General features: G+C 38.3%; 1 protein-coding gene across 7 annotated transcripts; it reads right to left on the bottom strand.

The window, feature by feature from the left end:
- Positions 1-121: 121 nt before the first annotated feature.
- On the bottom strand, positions 122-20,307 carry LOC131956539 (galactocerebrosidase). Of its 7 annotated transcripts, none has more exons than XM_059321098.1 (19): positions 20,291-20,307; positions 19,163-19,272; positions 18,721-18,789; positions 15,888-15,951; positions 11,720-11,808; positions 11,447-11,611; positions 11,329-11,367; positions 10,979-11,106; positions 9,581-9,698; positions 9,419-9,456; positions 9,029-9,153; positions 7,293-7,432; positions 6,590-6,679; positions 5,519-5,608; positions 4,378-4,519; positions 3,678-3,849; positions 1,583-1,749; positions 707-780; positions 122-430 (listed from the first exon to the last, which is right to left on the bottom strand). In XM_059321098.1, exons 1-19 carry the CDS (start codon positions 20,298-20,300, stop codon positions 203-205), a joined length of 2,058 nt encoding a protein of 685 aa, XP_059177081.1. In that variant the 5' UTR covers positions 20,301-20,307; the 3' UTR covers positions 122-202. The 7 variants fall into 7 exon arrangements, with proteins under 7 accessions (XP_059177081.1, XP_059177074.1, XP_059177049.1 ...); XM_059321091.1 differs by lacking the exon at positions 20,291-20,307 and adding an exon at positions 20,215-20,245; XM_059321066.1 differs by lacking the exon at positions 20,291-20,307 and adding an exon at positions 19,999-20,029 and having other exon boundaries at positions 19,163-19,367.
- Between the last annotated feature and the right edge of the window lie 2,592 nt (positions 20,308-22,899).

Genomic DNA, 22,899 nt, shown 5'->3' on the forward strand with positions numbered 1-22,899 from the left:
AACATTGGGAGGTGGCGTGAGTTACCAAGGCAAAAGTTGATTAATAGAAACATAGCCAATTAAACAGAAAACCAGCAAACAAATGAAGTTACTTTTAATAGACAAAACAAATTCCATTAAAAACTGTAAAAAAATTATTTTATTTTAATGATGCAATAGTGGTATTACACATCAATAGTGAAAAAGAAAAAGTTCTGATGGATCAAACATTTAGAAGACGTTCTCCAACAAAAGTTAACTTGCTGGAGCCAGAAGTCTTGAGCTTGTTGATTCTGCTGAGACCGTCTAATGCATCGGTCAGGTAAAGATTGTCAAACTCGGCTAGTCCGTAGCTGTCAGTACCTAAAGCAGCAAAGCCATTAGCAGGCTTGCTGGGCAAGTTCACATCAAAAATGACATTCCCATCACAGAGACCAGCAACAGCATTACCCTAGGGATAAAAATGTTGAGTTTTTTACTCCGTTATCATAGGTAACAAATCATTTTTTAAAACACCAAAACAAGAACTATTAGTCAAACAGATTTGTTTGTTATGTTATTACTGTTGTGCAAATGTTTTAAGTAAAATAAATTTAATAAGATTTTTCCAGAAACACAAGTAAATCTATATTTTTGCTTAGAAAGTTAGAATTAAGAACTGTCCTTAAATATGACAAGAGACAGCATTAAGAACTGTCCTTAAATATGACAAAACAGTTGAGTTTACCTGAACAAGCAGAGCCAGTGTGTGCCAGCCAGGCTGGTTAACTAAAGGTCCTTGCAGTATAACAGATGTCCTTGCTGAAAAAATAAAAATGGTACAGTTAAACATGTTCTAGCTGAAACAATAAAAATGGTACAGTTAAACATGTTCTAGCTGAAACAATGGGAAATGGTACAGTTAAACATGTTCTAGCTGAAACAATGGGAAATGGTACAGTAAAACATGTTCTTGCTGAAACAATGGGAAATGGTACAGTAAAACATGTTCTAGCTGAAACAATGGGAAATGGTACAGTAAAACATGTTCTTGCTGAAACAATGGGAAATGGTACAGTAAAACATGTTCTTGCTGAAACAATGGGAAATGGTACAGTAAAACATGTTCTTGCTGAAACAATGGGAAATGGTACAGTAAAACATGTTCTTGCTGAAACAATGGGAAATGGTACAGTAAAACATGTTCTTGCTGAAACAATGGGAAATGGTACAGTTAAACATGTTCTAGCTGAAACAATGGGAAATGGTACAGTTAAACATGTTCTAGCTGAAACAATGGGAAATGGTATAGTAAAACATGTTCTTGCTGAAACAATGGGAAATGGTACAGTAAAACATGTTCTAGCTGAAACAATGGGAAATGGTACAGTAAAACATGTTCTTGCTGAAACAATGCGAAATGGTACAGTAAAACAGATGTTCTTGCTGAAACAATGGGAAATGGTATAGTAAAACATGTTCTTGCTGAAACAATAGGAAATGGTACAGTAAAACAAACAATAAAACAGGTGTTACAATAAAACAGATGTTACAATAAAATTTATGTTACAAAACAAAAGCTGTTTTTAAGAAGTTGAACAACTTTCCTCCATAAAGATCTTACCTAAATTATTGGCCAAAACGTAAGTCCCAGCCTGTAGCACAAAGAAAAAAAAGCCTTGAGCTGAATTAGCTCCACACCCCCCTCGGTCAACTCGAGCTGCTATGAACACACCACTAGTGGCATTCACTGAAGGAATGTTGTAGCTCAGCTCAATATAGACATCACCCCTGGTAGAAAATAAGTAAGCGCATTCATCAGATCTCATTAGGATATTGTGTTAAAAGATCCCATTAGGATATTGTGTTATCAGATCCCATTAGGATATTGTGTTATCAGATCCCATTAGGATATTGTGTTATCAGATCCCATTAGGATATTGTGTTATCAGATCCCATTAGGATATTGTGTTATCAGATCCCATTAGGATATTGTGTTATCAGATCCCATTAGGATATTGTGTTATCAGATCCCATTAGGATATTGTGTTATGTCATTTATTGCTGCATACACCACAGATTAAATTTATTTTAAAAGCCATTGGTGCATAATATCAATCAATATAAACATGGTGTCAAATCATTCATAAAGTACAGTGGCTTTCTAATTACAAGATTTGGAATATACATTTATTTTTTAGCTTTCTTTTAGCTATAACTAGAGTGTGAAAAAAATTCACTGATAAAAAAAAAGGTTGGACTTTAGGCAGGGAACTAAATTCTCTACACCACAGACAGTATGTATAGAACTACCCAGAATAACAAATATTCTATTCAGAATTAGCATTTAAAGCATGATGATACAAATGATAATATATAAAAGCATGTTGATAAAAAGTTTTATACATAAAAGCATGTTAACTCAAAAGATTATATATAAAAGCATGTTAACACAAAGGATTATTTATAAAAGCATGTTAACTCAAAAGATTATATATAAAAGCATGTTAACTTGAAGGATAATATGTGAAAGCATGTTAACACAAAGGATAATATGTGAAAGCATGTTAACACAAAGGATAATATGTAAAAGCATGTTAACACAAAGGATAATATGTGAAAGCAGGTTAACACAAATGATAACATAAAATTTAAGCAGAGCATCAACTGAAGCAGGGCATCAACTGAAGCAGGGCATCAACTGAAGCAGGGCATCAACTGAAGCAGGGCATCAACTGAAGCAGGGCATCAACTGAAGCAGGGCATCAACTGAAGCAGGGCATCAACTGAAGCAGGGCATCAACTGAAGCAGGGCATCAACTGAAGCAGGGCATCAACTGAAGCAGGGCATCAACTGAAGCAGGGCATCAACTGAAGCAGGGCATCAACTGAAGCAGGGCATCAACTGAAGCAACTGCCAAGTTCAAAACTGTCTTGTACAGAGTCTAGAACAGGGGTCTGCCAACTTCAGATCTTTCAAGAAAGAAATGTTTCTCTTTTCATTAGGTGCAAGAATCTATTTCTAACATGAAACTGGGTAAATCAAAATGTATTATGTTTTGATTGAGTGCTGCTTCTTAAATATTTGATAAATGTTTTGTTTGAGTTCAACTTGAAATTCTGCTTCTTAAATATTTGATAAATGTTTTGTTTGAGTTCAACTTGAAGTTCTGCTTCTTAAATATTTGATAAATGTTTAGAGTTCAACTTGAATTCCTGCTTCTTATATATTTGACAGCAGCACCAAGAACTTATCAAGTGTCTCTTTACTTGTAAAAATGACGGTCTACAGTAAGAAGCTCTGATAATTAATAGATATTACAAAAACAACTGTGTTTACTTTAACAACATGTAATTCAATTGAAGAATCCATACCAAGTTAGGACTGTGCTACTGCTACTATTATCAAGGAAAAGCATTGGAAAGAAAGCCCATTAGAGACATGGCAGTCCCAGCTAAACAGAGATGGATGGAACGGACCAGGAAAAGAAATGTATTTATTTTTGTCAGAAACAGGATGAGCTGCCATTTTTGAACAGGATGCTCAACCATGTTTTTGACAACAAACACATTTTTTCAAAGTCTTTTTTAGCTGAAGGTGATAAATTTCAAATACATAAAAATTGAAATAAAAGTTTTGGTGAAAATATTTTTTCACATGGGGAAGAAAAAGCATTTTCTTAGAAAAAGGAAGTAACATCTCTGTCAAATCTTCTTACCAACTTTGATCACCTATTATACTGAGTGATTTATTGCCCATGTCAGCATCACACCAGACTACAGGCGTGTTAAGCACCATCTGTCTTATTACATTGCTGCTACCATTATTTACAACTTCATAAGAGCCTGTTTGTTGAGCTAAGTTAAAAGGTTCTTGATACAAGCTATAACCTAGAGCAGAGATTGAAAACGTATCTGATAACAATACACTTACACATTTTATTCTCTCAAGAACTCTCAGAGATAATTATGAATGATAACAAAATAAACTAAGTAGCTTCTAAAGCTAGTATGGAAAGCTGATAACATTACTTTGTACAAAAGCAGTTTTTTCAAGTAATGACCCAATTTTTAAACTTGCCAAGGGATTTTTAACCCACAAAACAGTGGGCATGAATAAAAAAAATGCATGCATCATCTGGACTTATTAAACAACAGCTTAAATACACAAGTAAGAAAATTGACACTTATTTCATGCATCATCTGGACTTATTAAACAACAGCTTAAATACACAAGTAAGAAAATTGACACTTATCGCAAGCATCATCTGACCTTATTAAACAACAGCTTAAATACACAAGTAAGAAAATTGACACTTATCGCAAGCATCATCTGACCTTATTAAACAACAGCTTAAACACACAAGTAAGAAAATTGACATATCTGAAATAAAACAATGACCCAGCACTCAAGATTACCTTCAAAGTTATCAAAATATGGCAGAGGAAACGGCTTAGAAGCTGGTGGGTCTGGGTATAGTCCTTTCTGGCCACCAGCCAATGTGGTTAATGTAAACACTTCATCTAAACCTAAAGCAAGAATTGCTTGACCACTTCTGAACTGTGGATCAAACAATAATAAAGTGGATTAAACAACAATAAAATAACAGAGCCATTTTTACACTAGTAGTAGTAGGGTTTCAAAATAGACACTAAACAAATGTGTTTTTAAAATTATAAGAACTGTGACTTTCTGACTTGACTAACTGTGACTTTCTGACTTGACTAACTGTATTGATGCCCCTCCCCAGCCACCAGAGAAGAGCTGCCCCTGCTTATTGGTCCCCACTCTACTTGATCTGCCCATGTTTGTTAAGCCAAACATAGATGTGAGACTGCTCTAAATAAAGCCTGCAGTACATCAACAAAAAGCCCAGCAACACTAACTAGATGAGAGATTTTCCTTTGGAGCTCACAGGTCCACAACACAAGCTTTCTTGGTTAATGAAGAAATACAGATCAGAAATCAAGGAGATAAATAAGGGAGACATCAAGTACTGGAGGGATATTTTAGCTTGAAAATGTTATCTTGAGATTAACATAAGAAAAAAGTATGAGATTAGCTGTTTTATCTGGTGATAAAGTTCATCTGAAATACCCTTGAAACAATCTAAGTTTTTTTTTTCTACTTAGATTAGCTTTGACCTTTAAAATAAAACCATCTTTAATTATCAACCTAATTAGATTAGCTTTGACCTTTAAAACCATCTTTAATTATCAACCTAATTAGATTAGCTTTGACCTTTAAAACCATCTTTAATTATCAACCTAATTTGATTAGAGTTGACCTTTTAGCAGAGTAAACACTTGAAGAGGCAGATAGCTGTACAAAGACAGTCATTTCACATTTAATGTTTGACAAAGACAGTCATTTCACATTTAAAGTTGGACAAAGATAGTCATTTCACATTTAATGACGCTGCCTAAATAAAAGTAGTGGCAACATGTGAACTAAAATTGTTAACTAACTGCAATGTTCACTATCAGGATTGTTTAAGGGCAAGAAGAGTAAACAGCAAGACTATTTACTCTTGCAGTTGACTAAAGCTGTTAGAAATACCTGAAGGGGTTCCTTTTTTTGAAACATGATGTCTTCGTCTCCATTAAATCCAAGCTTGCTGTACCAGACATTCATGGCAGTGACATTAGACTTGAAAGAAACAAGTTGGTTGACTACATCACACAACACTTCTTTCATTTCAAGCAGTAGCTTAACTACATCACACAACACTTCTAGCAGTAGCTTAACTACATCACACAACACTTCTTTCATTTCAAGTTCAAGCAGTAGCTTAACTACATCACACAACACTTCTTTCATTTCAAGCAGTAGCTTAACTACATCACACAACACTTCTTTCATTTCAAGTTCAAGCAGTAGCTTAACTACATCACACAACACTTCAAGCAGCAGCTTTACTACATCACACAACACTTCTTTCATTTCAAGCAGTAGCTTAACTACATCACACAACACTTCTTTCATTTCAAGCAGTAGCTTAACTACATCACACAACACTTCTTTCATTTCAAGCAGTAGCTTAACTACATCACACAACACTTCTTTCATTTCAAGTTCAAGCAGTAGCTTAACTACATCACACAACACTTCTTTCATTTCAAGCAGTAGCTTTACTACATCACACAACACTTCTAGCAGTAGCTTAACTACAACACACAACACTTCTTTCATTTCAAGTTCAAGCAGTAGCTTAACTACATCACACAACACTTCTAGCAGTAGCTTAACTAAATCACACAACACTTCTTTCATTACAAGCAGTAGCTTAACTACATCACACAACACTTCTAGCTGTAGCTTAACTACATCACACAACACTTCTTTCATGCAGTAGCTTAACTACATCACACAACACTTCTAGCAGTAGCTTAACTACATCACACAACACTTCTTTCATTTCAAGCAGTAGCTTAACTACATCACACAACACTTCTAGCAGTAGCTTTACTACATCACACAACATTTCAAGCAGTAGCTTTACTACATCACACAACACTTCTAGCAGCAGCTTTACAACATCACATGTTCTTTATGGTTAAAGGCCTAGATGTTCTATATGGTTAAAGGGCTACATGTTCTATGTGGTTAAAGGTAGATGGAGAAACTTACAAAGCTTCCAGCCAGGGTAATGGTAACCTCTTGAGGGTAGACATTGTATGGCTGCAAGCTGGGTCTGATACAGATGGAGTGATTGTGGGTCTGCTCATGTAAACAAGTGGAACCACATTGTTCAAGTTAACACATTTTCTTTTAAAAATGTTAAGTCCTTAGCCAGACTAAAAGTTATAAAAATTGCATTACTACCATTGAAGCAAACTTGACCAGCAGTCAAATCTTACCATAGTCTCAATGAAGCAAACTTGACCAGCAGTCAAATCTTACCATAGTCTCAATGAAGCAAACTTGACCAGCAGTCAAATCTTACCATAGTCTCAATGAAGCAAACTTGACCAGCAGTCAAATCTTACCATAGTCTCAATGAAGCAAACTTGACCAGCAGTCAAATCTTACCATAGTCTCAATGAAGCAAACTTGACCAGCAGTCAAATCTTACCATAGTCTCAATGAAGCATACTTGACCAGCAGTCAAATCTTACCATAGTCTCAATGAAGCAAACTTGACCAGCAGTCAAATCTTACCATAGTCTCAATGAAGCAAACTTGACCAGCAGTCAAATCTTACCATAGTCTCAATGAAGCAAACTTGACCAGCAGTCAAATCTTACCAGAGTCTCAATGAAGCAAACTTGACCAGCAGCCAAATCTTACCATAGTCTCAATGAAGCAAACTTGACCAGCAGTCAAATCTTACCATAGTCTCAATGACAATAGTGAGCTGGTCACCAGTTGGACTGACCAGCCCTACATAAGATCCGCCATAAGGAAGTTTCCCAACTCCAAAGCCATGCTTTAAGTACTTCCAACCAATGGATGTGAACTGGCTCGTGTGGGCTGGACAAACAAATGTCAAGTTAATGAGAAGTGTATTTTTATAAGTTTTATTGTAAGCTAATGCACAAGTTATATTTAAAAGGTTACATTGTTATATTTGTTGTGTTATTCTTGCTGCAAAGAAAGCAATGGACTAAAAATCAGGTATAAGAAATCTATATAAAAAAATAATTTCACAGTGAGCCATATAGGATGTATTGAGGGCCTACCAGTGAGCCACAGAGGATGTATTTAGGATCTACCAGTGAGCCATATAGGATGTATTGAGGGCCTACCAGTGAGCCATATAGGATGTATTGAGGGCCTACCAGTGAGCCATATAGGATGTATTGAGGGCCTACCAGTGAGCCATATAGCATGTATTGAGGGCCTACCAGTGAGCCATATAGCATGTATTGAGGGCCTACCAGTGAGCCATATAGCATGTATTGAGGGCCTACCAGTGAGCCATATAGGATGTATTGAGGGCCTACCAGTGAGCCATATAGGATGTATTGAGGGCCTACCAGTGAGCCACAGAGGATGTATTTAGGATCTACCAGTGAGCCATATAGGATGTATTGAGGGCCTACCAGTGAGCCATATAGGATGTATTGAGGGCCTACCAGTGAGCCATATAGGATGTATTGAGGGCCTACCAGTGAGCCATATAGCATGTATTGAGGGCCTACCAGTGAGCCATATAGCATGTATTGAGGGCCTACCAGTGAGCCATATAGCATGTATTGAGGGCCTACCAGTGAGCCATATAGGATGTATTGAGGGCCTACCAGTGAGCCATATAGGATGTATTGAGGGCCTACCAGTGAGCCACAGAGGATGTATTTAGGATCTACCAGTGAGCCATATAGGATGTATTGAGGGCCTACCAGTGAGCCATATAGGATGTATTGAGGGCCTACCAGTGAGCCATATAGGATGTATTGAGGGCCTACCAGTGAGCCATATAGCATGTATTGAGGGCCTACCAGTGAGCCATATAGCATGTATTGAGGGCCTACCAGTGAGCCATATAGCATGTATTGAGGGCCTACCAGTGAGCCATATAGGATGTATTGAGGGCCTACCAGTGAGCCATATAGGATGTATTGAGGGCCTACCAGTGAGCCACAGAGGATGTATTTAGGATCTACCAGTGAGCCATATAGGATGTATTGAGGGCCTACCAGTGAGCCATATAGGATGTATTGAGGGCCTACCAGTGAGCCATATAGGATGTATTGAGGGCCTACCAGTGAGCCATATAGGATGTATTGAGGGCCTACCAGTGAGCCATATAGGATGTATTGAGGGCCTACCAGTGAGCCATATAGGATGTATTGAGGGCCTACCAGTGAGCCATATAGGATGTATTGAGGGCCTACCAGTGAGCCATATAGGATGTATTGAGGGCCTACCAGTGAGCCATATAGGATGTATTGAGGGCCTACCAGTGAGCCATATAGGATGTATTGAGGGCCTACCAGTGAGCCATATAGGATGTATTGAGGGCCTACCAGTGAGCCATATAGGATGTATTGAGGGCCTACTAAGTGAGCCATGTAGGATGTATTGAGGGCCTACCAGTGAGCCATATAGGATGTATTGAGGGCCTACCAGTGAGCCATATAGGAGTCTCTACAACATAATTCCCAGACCAGGGCTCTACTGCAGTCATGAGACCATCTCTATAGAAGGGAAGGCCATTGTAGTAGCTGGCTATCAAATTCCATGATATAGTTCTGAAATTAAATATTTCAAAAATCAATGAAGATTATTATTATATCAGCTTTACCAGTAAACAAAAAATAAAAATAAAAATGTATGTAAAGAAATTATTTTACCACCAATTACAAAAAAAGCCAAAATAAATCTTGGATTGCAAATATCTTAAGCCAGTTGTGCCAAGATATAAGTGCTCAAAGTAGAAACTAAATCCATGACTTAATGGTAACAGATAAAGATGTAGCCAATGCCATAATGGTTTAAGTCATTTATACTGCTTACGCTGTCATATATCCATTTACATAATTTTGGTTCAAAATCTGGGGAAAAAATTAAAAGAATACCTCATGAAATACTATGCATGACTCAAACAGTTGTAAAAGAAAACTTATTCAAATGCTCTAATTTTTCTGAATTGACTCAATGATGAGATAATTCTCTTACCCTGGCCCAGCATCCACCGCCCACTTCATCATTAAATGTACTGTAGTCTTCAGATGCCCAAAGCTGTTTGCCAGTGTTGATGGATTCTTGAGTGGTGTAGGTGCCAGGATAGTGGCAGCTGGGGCATACAAGAACAGGTGTAGGTGCCAGGATGGTGGCAGCTGGGGCATACAAGAACAGGTGTAGGTGCCAGGATAGTGGCAGCTGGGGCATACAAGAACAGGTGTAGGTGCCAGGATAGTGGCAGCTGGGGCATACAAGAACAGGTGTAGGTGCCAGGATAGTGGCAGCTGGGGCATACAACAACAGGTGTAGGTGCCAGGGCAGTGGCAGCTGGGGCATACAAGAACAGGTGTAGGTGCCAGGATAGTGGCAGCTGGGGCATACAAGAACAGGTGTAGGTGCCAGGATAGTGGCAGCTGGGGCATACAACAACAGGTGTAGGTGCCAGGGTAGTGGCAGCTGGGGCATACAAGAACAGGTGTAGGTGCCAGGATAGTGGCAGCTGGGGCATACAAGAACAGGTGTAGGTGCCAGGATAGTGGCAGCTGGGGCATACAAGAACAGGTGTAGGTGCCAGGATAGTGGCAGCTGGGGCATACAAGAACAGGTGTAGGTGCCAGGATAGTGGCAGCTGGGGCATACAAGAACAGGTGTAGGTGCCAGGATAGTGGCAGATGGGGCATACAAGAACAGGTGTAGGTGCCAGGATAGTGGCAGTTGGGGCATACAAGAACAGGTGTAGGTGCCAGGATAGTGGCAGCTGGGGCATACAAGAACAGGTGTAGGTACCAGGATAGTGGCAGCTGGGGCATACAAGAACAGGTGTAGGTGCCAGGATAGTGGCAGCTGGGGCATACAAGAACAGGTGTAGGTGCCAGGATAGTGGCAGTTGGGGCATACAAGAACAGGTGTAGGTACCAGGATAGTGGCAGCTGGGGCATACAAGAACAGGTGTAGGTGCCAGGATAGTGGCAGTTGGGGCATACAAGAACAGGTGTAGGTACCAGGATAGTGGCAGCTGGGGCATACAAGAACAGTTGTAGGTGCCAGGATAGTGGCAGCTGAGGCATACAAGAACAGGTGTAGGTGCCAGGATAGTGGCAGCTGGGGCATACAAGAACAGGTGTAGGTGCCAGGATAGTGGCAGCTGGGGCATACAAGAACAGGTGTAGGTGCCAGGATAGTGGCAGCTGGGGCATATAAGAACAGGTGTAGGTGCCAGGATAGTGGCAGCTGGGGCATACAAGAACAGGTGTAGGTGCCAGGATAGTGGCAGCTGGGGCATACAAGAACAGGTGTAGGTGCCAGGATAGTGGCAGATGGGCATACAAGAACAGATATCAAGCAAAGATTACATGAACATAATTTATAAGAAAATTATCAAACAAAGATTACCCTATAGCATCTACTGCGCTGGCTAATACAGCATCTGTCTCTATATCATTAGCTATGTCCCAGCCTCCATCTGACGCTACTATTGACACATTCTCAAGGCCTCTACTGTCTAACATGGCCCTTAGGGTCTATACAATAAAATAAAACTGAGTAGAAATTTTTGTAATTCTACTTCACAGTTGAATGATAACATCTTTAAAATTGTAAGGATAATAATAAGTATGATAAATAGTAGTGTAAAATGTTGCTGCATTAATATAAAAATATTGTGTTAAAAGACAAAATTAATTACTTTGTTCTACTTTAAGAACTCTATATTACAATTTTATTTTATGAACAATCTGTCCTACCTTAATGTAATCTATATTATAGTTTCTTTCATTCCAGATCTAAGAAATAGAAAAACATTTTCAGAATTTCAAAAAAAAAATTTTCTTGTGACATATTTCATTATTCACATATAATTACCCCAACGTAGTCTATGGTCAAATTATGTTGAGTTTTGGCCCCTGTAATCCACCTGACAATGTAGTCAGCTGTTTTTGTAACATTGGTGTATGGTGACTGAGTTCCTTGTCCAAGCCATCCAGGGAAGCCCCATGGTAAACCGTACAGCTTGATGTCTGGATTTCTCTGAAGAAATAACAAATGGTGGCAGTCCATTAAAATATACTTCAAATTTGAAACCTGTTATAATTGAGCACAAAAAACATTATTTTAAAATATAAAAATAAAATGAACCTTTTTAGCCTCTTTCATCAGCCACCACTCATAGCCTCTCTCATAATTTTCTTCCCAACTGTTGTGCATATGGGATGCTTCTGTTCCATCTGGAAGATAAACAAAACATTTACTCTTTTGAGTTTCATTAATAGGAGAGGGCCTAAAGTTGACAGCATTATCCATGTGTAGGCTGAATTCAGAGCAACAGACTAACTTGAACCACCTTTTGACTCTCCGGTCTGAAAGAGTTAATTTTACAGTGAAACCTCAGTTTTCATTGCCTTATGGCTACACTTGGCAAATATTTGTGTAGAAAGCTGGTCTAAGTTTGTATTGGTTGCCTTTGTCTGTGCTCCACATTATTTTGATCCATTATAAAAAGAAAGTGTGTCCTATATATTGTTGTGATCCTGATCATTATGTTGTTTTACTCACTGTTTGACCCTGTGAGCACAGAATCACTGGCCATGTTTTGAAGGCTGTCAGGACATCCCTGCCTTTACAATTAGGTTTTATAACAAGGGCTGTCTAGTATATGGATCAGACAAGGGCTGTCTAGTATATGGATCAGACAAGGGCTGTCTAGTATATGGATCAGACAAGGGCTGTCTAGTATATGGATCAGACAAGGGCTGTCTAGTATATGGATCAGACAAGGGCTGTCTAGTATATGGATCAGACAAGGGCTGTCTAGTATATGGATCAGACAAGGGCTGTCTAGTATATGGATCAGACAAGGGCTGTCTAGTATATGGATCAGACAAGGGCTGTCTAGTATATGGATCAGACAAGGGCTGTCTAGTATATGGATCAGACAAGGGCTGTCTAGTATATGGATCAGACAAGGGCTGTCTAGTATATGGATCAGACAAGGGCTGTCTAGTATATGGATCAGACAAGGGCTGTCTAGTATATGGATCAGACAAGGGCTGTCTAGTATATGGATCAGACAAGGGCTGTCTAGTATATGGATCAGACAAGGGCTGTCTAGTATATGGATCAGACAAGGGCTGTCTAGTATATGGATCAGACAAGGGCTGTCTAGTATATGGATCAGACAAGGGCTGTCTAGTATATGGATCAGACAAGGGCTGTCTAGTATATGGATCAGACAAGGGCTGTCTAGTATATGGATCAGACAAGGGCTGTCTAGTATATGGATCAGACAAGGGCTGTCTAGTATATGGATCAGACAAGGGCTGTCTAGTATATGGATCAGACAAGGGCTGTCTAGTATATGGATCAGACAAGGGCTGTCTAGTATATGGATCAGACAAGGGCTGTCTAGTATATGGATCAGACAAGGGCTGTCTAGTATATGGATCAGACAAGGGCTGTCTAGTATATGGATCAGACAAGGGCTGTCTAGTATATGGATCAGACAAGGGCTGTCTAGTATATGGATCAGACAAGGGCTGTCTAGTATATGGATCAGACAAGGGCTGTCTAGTATATGGATCAGACAAGGGCTGTCTAGTATATGGATCAGACAAGGGCTGTCTAGTATATGGATCAGACAAGGGCTGTCTAGTATATGGATCAGACAAGGGCTGTCTAGTATATGGATCAGACAAGGGCTGTCTAGTATATGGATCAGACAAGGGCTGTCTAGTATATGGATCAGACAAGGGCTGTCTAGTATATGGATCAGACAAGGGCTGTCTAGTATATGGATCAGACAAGGGCTGTCTAGTATATGGATCAGACAAGGGCTGTCTAGTATATGGATCAGACAAGGGCTGTCTAGTATATGGATCAGACAAGGGCTGTCTAGTATATGGATCAGAAATATGGGATTGAGATGGTAGCCAACATTACAGCGACCTTTGAAAAAGGACAAAGCCAATAGCAGCTCAGATCAGAAGAAGGAAATAGTACTGGGTCAGGTATGTGTTAGACGCCAGGCACTTTAGTACTCTCAGGGTGGTAAAATAGAGTGCATCAATATAGACTAGTAGGTGGCTTCTGGTTGCTCTCAGGGAGGTAAAAGAGAGGGCATCAAGATAGACTAGTAGGTGGCTTCTAGTTGCTCTCAGGGTGGTAAAAGAGAGGGCATCAAGATAGACTAGTAGGTGGCTTCTAGTTGCTCTCAGGGTGGTAAAAGAGAGGGCATCAATATAGACTAGTAGGTGGCTTCAACGTAAACAAATTCCTCCACATCAGGCACATGTCTCCTTTGTGTTATTTCTGGGGCCTTTTTTATTATGTTTGGTTCTCATCAAAGTTGTCTTGTGATTTTACAATAAGTTTGGAGGAAATATGACATGGCTGCCAATGCATCAACTTTAGCCTGCATGTCTTGTAGCCAGACAACCACTTGATCCCTTAGTTCCCCTGAGTCTACTCACTGTATGCCTAAACTGGCATAAGCTGTGCATGTGACCCTACCAAACACCACCATAGAGTGGGCTTAAAACTGACAGCTGGAACTCATCTCAAAGTTTCCCAGCATGGCTTGTATCTCTGGGATGGCTTGTGTGCCCAAAGAGCTGACCTGTAGTGAGGCGTGTGGTAGGTTTAAATAAGCTAAACAGGTCTGTTTGTGCCCTGGTCCTACACATTCAAAGTTGGGAGGCCTGTGGTAGGTTTAAATAAGCTAAACAGGTCTGTTTGTGTCCTGGTCCTACACATTCAAAGTTGGTAGGCCTGTGGTAGGTTTAAATAAGCTAAACAGGTCTGTTTGTGCCCTGGTCCTACACATTCAAAGTTGGTAAGCCTGTGGTAGGTTTAAATAAGCTAAACAGGTCTGTTTGTGTCCTGGTCCTACACATTCAAAGTTGGTAGGCCTGTGGTAGGTTTAAATAAGCTAAACAGGTCTGTTTGTGTCCTGGTCCTACACATTCAAAGTTGGTAGGCCTGTGGTAGGTTTAAATAAGCTAAACAGGTCTGTTTGTGCCCTGGTCCTACACATTCAAAGTTGGTAGGCCTGTGGTAGGTTTAAATAAGCTAAACAGGTCTGTTTGTGTCCTGGTCCTACACATTCAAAGTTGGTAGGCCTGTGGTAGGTTTAAATAAGCTAAACAGGTCTGTTTGTGTCCTGGTCCTACACATTCAAAGTTGGTAGGCCTGTGGTAGGTTTAAATAAGCTAAACAGGTCTGTTTGTGTCCTGGTCCTACACATTCAAAGTTGGTAGGCCTGTGGTAGGTTTAAATAAGCTAAACAGGTCTGTTTGTGCCCTGGTCCTACACATTCAAAGTTGGGAGGCCTGTGGTAGGTTTAAATAAGCTAAACAGGTCTGTTTGTGTCCTGGTCCTACACATTCAAAGTTGGTAGGCCTGTGGTAGGTTTAAATAAGCTAAACAGGTCTGTTTGTGCCCTGGTCCTACACATTCAAAGTTGGTAAGCCTGTGGTAGGTTTAAATAAGCTAAACAGGTCTGTTTGTGTCCTGGTCCTACACATTCAAAGTTGGTAGGCCTGTGGTAGGTTTAAATAAGCTAAACAGGTCTGTTTGTGCCCTGGTCCTACACATTCAAAGTTGGTAGGCCTGTGGTAGGTTTAAATAAGCTAAACAGGTCTGTTTGTGTCCTGGTCCTACACATTCAAAGTTGGTAGGCCTGTGGTAGGTTTAAATAAGCTAAACAGGTCTGTTTGTGTCCTGGTCCTACACATTCAAAGTTGGTAGGCCTGTGGTAGGTTTAAATAAGCTAAACAGGTCTGTTTGTGTCCTGGTCCTACACATTCAAAGTTGGTAGGCCTGTGGTAGGTTTAAATAAGCTAAACAGGTCTGTTTGTGCCCTGGTCCTACACATTCAAAGTTGGGAGGCCTGTGGTAGGTTTAAATAAGCTAAACAGGTCTGTTTGTGTCCTGGTCCTACACATTCAAAGTTGGGAGGCCTGTGGTAGGTTTAAATAAGCTAAACAGGTCTGTTTGTGTCCTGGTCCTACACATTCAAAGTTGGTAGGCCTGTGGTAGGTTTAAATAAGCTAAACAGGTCTGTTTGTGTCCTGGTCCTACACATTCAAAGTTGGTAGGCCTGTGGTAGGTTTAAATAAGCTAAACAGGTCTGTTTGTGTCCTGGTCCTACACATTCAAAGTTGTGCCCTGGGCTAACTACTCATCCAAGAAATAAATCATTGTTACAGAAACTAAAGCAATCTTTATATTAACGTTATATTAAATAAATACTTTTTCTTTCAAGATCCACATTAAAATAAATAAAAATAAATCAAATTAAAAAACATACCAGTACTTTGTATATCACCACCAATTTCAACTTTCAAAATTTGCAATGATGCTCCAAAATAAGGCTGTAATACAATTATTTTAGTCATACACAAAGTATACACAATAATATAGGCTACATCATCAATAACCCTATCTTTATCAATATACACACACATGTGTAAGTGTTATGATCAAAGCCAGCCAGTCTCCAGTTGGCAAAGTGACCAATATAACAGCACTTACAGGCCTATGTCCAATCTTATTCTGTGTTTGGTGACCAATATAGCAGCACTTACAGGCCTATGTCCAATCTTATCCTGTGTTTGGTGACCAATATAGCAGCACTTACAGGCCTATGTCCAATCTTATTCTGAGTTTGGTGGCCAATATAACAGTACATAGACAGGCCTATGTCCAATCTTATTCTGAGTTTGGTGACCAATATAACAGCACTTACAGGCCTATGTCCAATCTTATTCTGAGTTTGGTGGCCAATATAACAGTACATAGACAGGCCTATGTCCAATCTTATTCTGAGTTTGGTGACCAATATAACAGCACTTACAGGCCTATGTCCAATCTTATTCTGAGTTTGGGGGCCAATATAACAGTGCATAGACAGGCCTATGTCCAATCTTATTCTGTGTTTGGTGACCAATATAGCAGCACTTACAGGCCTATGTCCAATCTTATTCTGAGTTTGGTGACCAATATAACAGTGCATAGACAGGCCTATGTCCAATCTTATTCTGAGTTTGGTGACCAATATAACAGTGCATAGACAGGCCTATGTCCAATCTTATTCTGAGTTTGGTGGAAAATATAACAGTGCATAGACAGGCCTATGTCCAATGTTATTCTGTGTTTGGTGGCCAATATAACAGTGCATAGACAGGCCTATGTCCAATGTTATTCTGTGTTTGGTGGCCAATATAACAGTACATAGACAGGCCTATGTCCAATGTTATTCTGTGTTTGGTGGCCAATATAACAGTACATAGACAGGCCTATGTCCAATGTTATTCTGTGTTTGGTGGCCAATATAACAGTACATAGACAGGCCTATGTCCAATGTTATTCTGTGTTTGGTGGCCAATATAACAGTGCATAGACAGGCCTATGTCCAATGTTATTCTGTGTTTGGTGGCCAATATAACAGTACATAGACAGGCCTATGTCCAATCTTATTCTGTGTTTAGAAATTAGCTGGGGCAACCAGCCAAAGTCTAAATAAGAACATTTTGAGTAGAATTGATTTTTCTTTTGTCCTCAATCTTTAGTCTTTGTTACAATAGTATAATTTATTGTTACAATGGTAATTTAAACCATTTTAAATTTCCTAAACCGCAACACATCCCTTAATCCTTGCATTTTTAATTTCAGAAAAATGATATGGTAATACAAAACATTGCTGTTTGTGTTCACACCCCCCCTCCCCAAGTCCTCCAAGCAAAAAAAAATTAAATCTGTAGTCTTAATTTTATATTTACCTCAACCCTTAAAAAGCAAATGTTTCCATCAATATTTTTTGTTATTCATTAAATACAGGCCTTATCGTTTGTGCAACAGGTTTTAACAAATTTTACTGGGGAATTCATATTTCATAATTTTTAGCAATGCTAATTTTAATAATCTAATTTAATTATAAAAATACAGTATAAAACTTGTATACAAATGGCTAGTAAGCATCAATGTTAGAAAACCTGGAATGTAGTTATAATTTGGTTGGTATTTATCATATAATCTGGTCAAGAAGGGTGGTTGGTCTACTCAAGTCACCTGGACCCCTATTTTCATTATATAAGGGGAGCATCCACTGGTGCATTGTCTACTGGATATTCCTCCTGGATGCATGTGGATATGGCTGCCTTTCATTGTTTAAAGGCTGTCTCACTGCTATAGAGGGGGGCTATCGAATAGAGTAATCCATATTTTGCTATATTGGGAAACTAACAAGGGGTCGACTGTTTTCTTTCTCCACCTTATGGTTTGTTTGCCTCTAGGTGTTTTTGTAATGTCTGCCTGTTATCCAGGTCAGCCTTTTGTCCATGTCTACATCAATGTAGAATGCTATTCTAACAGAGAATGCATTTCTCCCTATGTAACTGCTGTCAAAATAATTAAAATGCAATCACACCATAGCCTAGTTTGCATATTGGCTACAGCACCTCTGCAATGCTTTGGGCTTTGGCTGTAAGATATATGCCTATATATATGCCTACACACACACACACACACACACACATATATATATATATATATATATATATATATATATATATATATATATATATATATATATATATATATATATATATATATATATATATATGTACATTTATATGTGTGGCTGTCTTTGAGTTTTGCTTTTTTGTATTTTATGCATTACTACACCTCCTATTCGATCACCATAAAACTTTGGGAAGTTGTTGAGAATACTCTTGGGAAAAGTTTCTGCAATATAAAAAGAATGTAGGAGGTGCAGCACCCCAGCAGAAGAATATGGATGAGCACCCAAGTTTCCAAGACAACACCCAAGTGCATAAAGTTTGTTGATTGGGCGCCCTGCACATAAGGTCAATGGTACTACCTAATTCAATTGTCAAACTACATCAAGTGCAACCTACAGCACACCAGCGCTCTGGTGACCTGGAGCACCCCCACCTCCCCTAGATGGCACCTATATTCATTTTAAAGAGCACCCTACACATCAGGCCACTACATTTGATGATTAAAACAATGAAGAAAAGTGTTTTACCAATGGATATTAACAATTAGGGCTAACTAAAGGCTAGTTTTATTTAAACTATAATAATTTAAATTGTTAGCAATATTAACAGTAGCAGACTCACTTTAAATAAATAATCAAGTATTTCATTCAACTGTTGTTGTGGATAGTTGACCAGAAGCTTGGAGGTAGCCTGAAAAATTTCAAAAAACTTGGCTGAGGTCAATGTTCAAATAGTTAGTCACTACAAAAAATATAATGTGCTTGAAACAACCTCACTACAATCATCTGTTCAGTATAATTAATTTATCAGATTTTTTTTATGCTTATAATCAATTATTGGATCTATATTAGATAGGTACTATATATTATATAAATATTAATATAGTATTATTATTCTAGACTAAAAATCTAGACTCTATACTATATTAGATTATTAGTAGGCCTAATGAGTATTCACTTCAAGTTACAAAGAACAAATGATTAATTACAAAATGATAGGCCTAATGTAGGCTTAATTATTATCTTATTAATAGTAATGAGTAATGATAAATATAAAATATTACCCCTCCACCACTAAGTCCACCAATACCATCAAATTGTCTTTCAAGTCCTTGTGAATCATCAAACACAATATAACCAATTGGGTTTGTTTTTTTAGTGAAATGAAGACCTTCTACAATTATCCATTTTGGATACAAAAGGTTACTAATAATAGTAACAATGATAAACCAATTCCTCATTATTTTGTTTAGCATTATATATCTAGATCTATATAACAATAATATATAATAATTTAATTGGTAATCTATCGTTTTAGGTATGTAAAATCGCCCGCGCTAGTAATATACAAAAAAGTTACCTCATTGTCAAGGCTTTAATAGAAGTATATTGTGATATATATGTGTCAAATATTATAGATAAATGAATAATAAACCTAAATAGTAAATCAATGGCTAAATATATCAATATATATAGCAAGAAATTATCTTTAAACAGCAGTGTTTGCGAGCAGGATTTGCTATATAAAAGCGGCCATCTGTAAGTTAGAGTGGCTATAACTTAGTATAAGTTTACAATAAAAAAATAAACAGGTATAAAAACAGGTATATATTAGTATATAAATGAAACAAGGAAATATTTTTGTATTTTTCAAAACATAAATCCTCCTCAAAATGTGAAATAATTATTAAAATTTAAGGAGTCACCTGTTTTTCACATTGCTAGTCGCGGGCGATTTTTTACGTACCTAAAAATGAGTGAAAACGATAGATTACAAATATGACTAGTACTAGACTAGACCTAGATCCTAGGAGGCGCCTATATAAGTATATAGATCTAGACTAACTAGCTCTAGATCCTAGATATATATCTATTACTATACTACTAGATGTAGAACTACATTTACGTAAGATCTAGATCTTAACTATTTGTAGTATTTGACAATACATTTTTTTTTAAAATAATACATCCCTTAGAACGCTATCACGTGATTTCTATATATAGATCTGGAGTTGTTTTTTTAAACCGGCGGTTCCCACCACCGCCCACTAAAAGCATTCATTGCCGGTACCCCGTATTTAATTTACAAACGACAGCAAGTTCTTAATTTTGTTACCTCCCCTTAGTTTCATATCGTTTAAAAACTTTATAATCTGCCTCTAATATGTAGGCTTAGCTTTCGCTAGATCGACCTGTAAACATTCTTTTGAACCACAGCTCACCAGACAGTGGCGTGCAGAGGGGGGGGGGCGGACGGGGCCCAGGCCCCGGGCATCCACCACTGGGGGGCATCCAGCGGAGGTAAAAAAAAAAATTTTAATTAATTAATTAAATTTTTTTTTTTTTTTTTTTTTTTTTTTTTAGTAATTTAAAAATTGTTGTGATATGTCGTGTCATGGTGTCATCGTAACTTTCCATGTTTTGCGATCTCACTCAAAAAAATTGTAACACTCAATCGTCTGTCAGCCGTTTTAACATTACACTGTCCGTATGGCAAAACTTATATAGAAACAGCGGGCATCAGTGAAGGGTAGTCTTACGGAAGTCAATGATATTCCATTAATAAATGTGTGTCATATTTATTTAGTATAGTGTAGGGGCATCGTTTAGAGTACTTGTGACCAAGTTATTCCCATGCACTGTAAGGGCATCTTTAAAGTAATATGCGCGTATTCGTTATACTCATTTTCAAGGACATCCGTCGAGTAATTAAATCATATTTATTTTTATACACTATAGGGGCATCTTTAAAGTAATTATTCGTATATTCATTATAATATATTTTATGAGCATTTACTAATATGCCCACTTCATTTTATAATACATTTTAAAGGCATCCATACAGTAAGTATGCCCATCTTCATTTTATATATTGTAGGGGCATCTTGAAAGTAATTAAGCTTATATTCATGTATTACACTCGAAGGACATGCAACAGTAATTACACCAATCATCGTTGTTAACATTGGGGGCATCTCTAAAGCTATTTTTTAATGTACTTCTTCATTATTATCCATTTTAAGGGCATCCAAAGGGTAATTATGCCCATATTATTATTATACATTTTTGGGGCATCTTTGGTGAAATATATGGCCATTTGCAGTGTAATAACTTTTTTTTGTTAAATTGTATGGGCAGCATTCAGTGGCGTAGCTAGGATTTTCGGTCCCCTATGCAAAAATTAACAATGTTAATGTTAGTCGCCCGCCCTCCCCCACACTGAATGCCACTGCCTGTACACTAAGAAAGGACTTGGGACCTTTTTTAAATTAAATTATTTCTACAGTAGAAAAAAAACTTGATTTCATTAATTTTTTAAAAATTATTTATATAAAATAAATATCAAAATTCCAATGTAAAAGTTTTAACTTTTTAAAAGAAGGAAAATGGCCCCTATTTGCCTTGGGCCCCTATGCCTTGCTTACTCTAGCTTTACGGTAGCTAAGCCACTGGCAGCCATTAGTATATATTTTTTTTCATGCATTATGTAAGCATACTTAAGAATAAGAATGCCCATATAATGTTTTTGATACACTGTAGCGACAATCTTAAGAATACGAATCAACATATTGTTTTCGATACATTGTAATGATATCATTCAGAATAATTGCGCCCATATTGATTTTTACAAATAGGAGGAGCATGCTTTAAGTAGTGTTAAAGTTAAAGTTTTTAACTCTGAGTAGAGCTTTCTTTAAAGTAATTGGGAGCACATGCAGAGCCAGTTTTATTTCAGTTAATAGTAGAGCTATCTATAGAGTTATTGAGCCCATAATGATGTAATGAAATGTGGGGATGCGGTGTGGGTTTTTAGGCTATGGAAGCCGTTAGTGGATTATCCCCCACCTGAACTAGACAGACGTACTTGGGTATTAAATTTGTGAAAACGCGTCCAAGCCTAGGGAGGGTCTGACATAGCATAGTGGATTTTTAAACAGTCTGATGTAGAAATGTTTTTTTAAGCTGGCAGCTTTAGGGGTCATCCATTTATGACGTCCACACGGGGGGGGGGGGGGGGGGTCCGAAAAAAATTGACTTTTGTGGACGCGTGTGGACAGGGGGAGGGGGGGTTGGCCCAATGTGGACGTCCACACATTAAATCTAACATTATTTTTGGTAGTGTGAAAGAAAAATATTTCCTAGCGAAGCTAAAATTCAACTATCCTATCTCTCTGGCCCTTTAACCACCCAGCTTGGGTCTATTCCCTGGCTTAACCTGGAATACAATAAGATATCCAATTACAAGTTTCCCCAGGCGACCACTTCTCTAGGTAGGCGGGGTCATCCCAGTTCAGTTGTGAGACGGGAGAGGGGTGGAGGGGGGGGGGGGTTAGCAAGCTGTCCCTGTTCAGGTGTGGGACACGAAGGACAATAAAACACATTTGTACCAGTATTTGTAACACTATATACACTCAGAGTATATACACACTAAATGCAGTAGCTTTAATAGTAATAGTGGAAGAAGATTATGCAAAAACTTATAGTCAGTGTGGACGTCCACGGGATGGGGGGGGGGGGGGTCCGTCAAAAGTGGACGTTTGTGGACAGGGAAGAGGAGGGGGGGGTGGGTCCAAAATCCCAAAAATGTGTGGACGTCGTAAATGGATGACCCCTTAGCCAACCAAGGTACACTTCTGTTATATTCAAGGTTAAGATAGTTTGAGAGTATCTAGCTAGCATCACCCATCTCTTTAAAGAGTTGACGTTTTGACCAAGTGGTTTAGAGAGAAAAATCTGAAACATCTCTAGTTCAATGCACACTCTCACCTGTATTAGTTACACTATAGGAATTCCTAAACAG

The sequence above is a fragment of the Physella acuta genome, unplaced genomic scaffold (genome assembly GCF_028476545.2).
Source record: "Physella acuta isolate Inbredline_101_S28 unplaced genomic scaffold, ASM2847654v3 ptg000079l, whole genome shotgun sequence".
Lineage (NCBI taxonomy): Eukaryota > Metazoa > Mollusca > Gastropoda > Physidae > Physella > Physella acuta.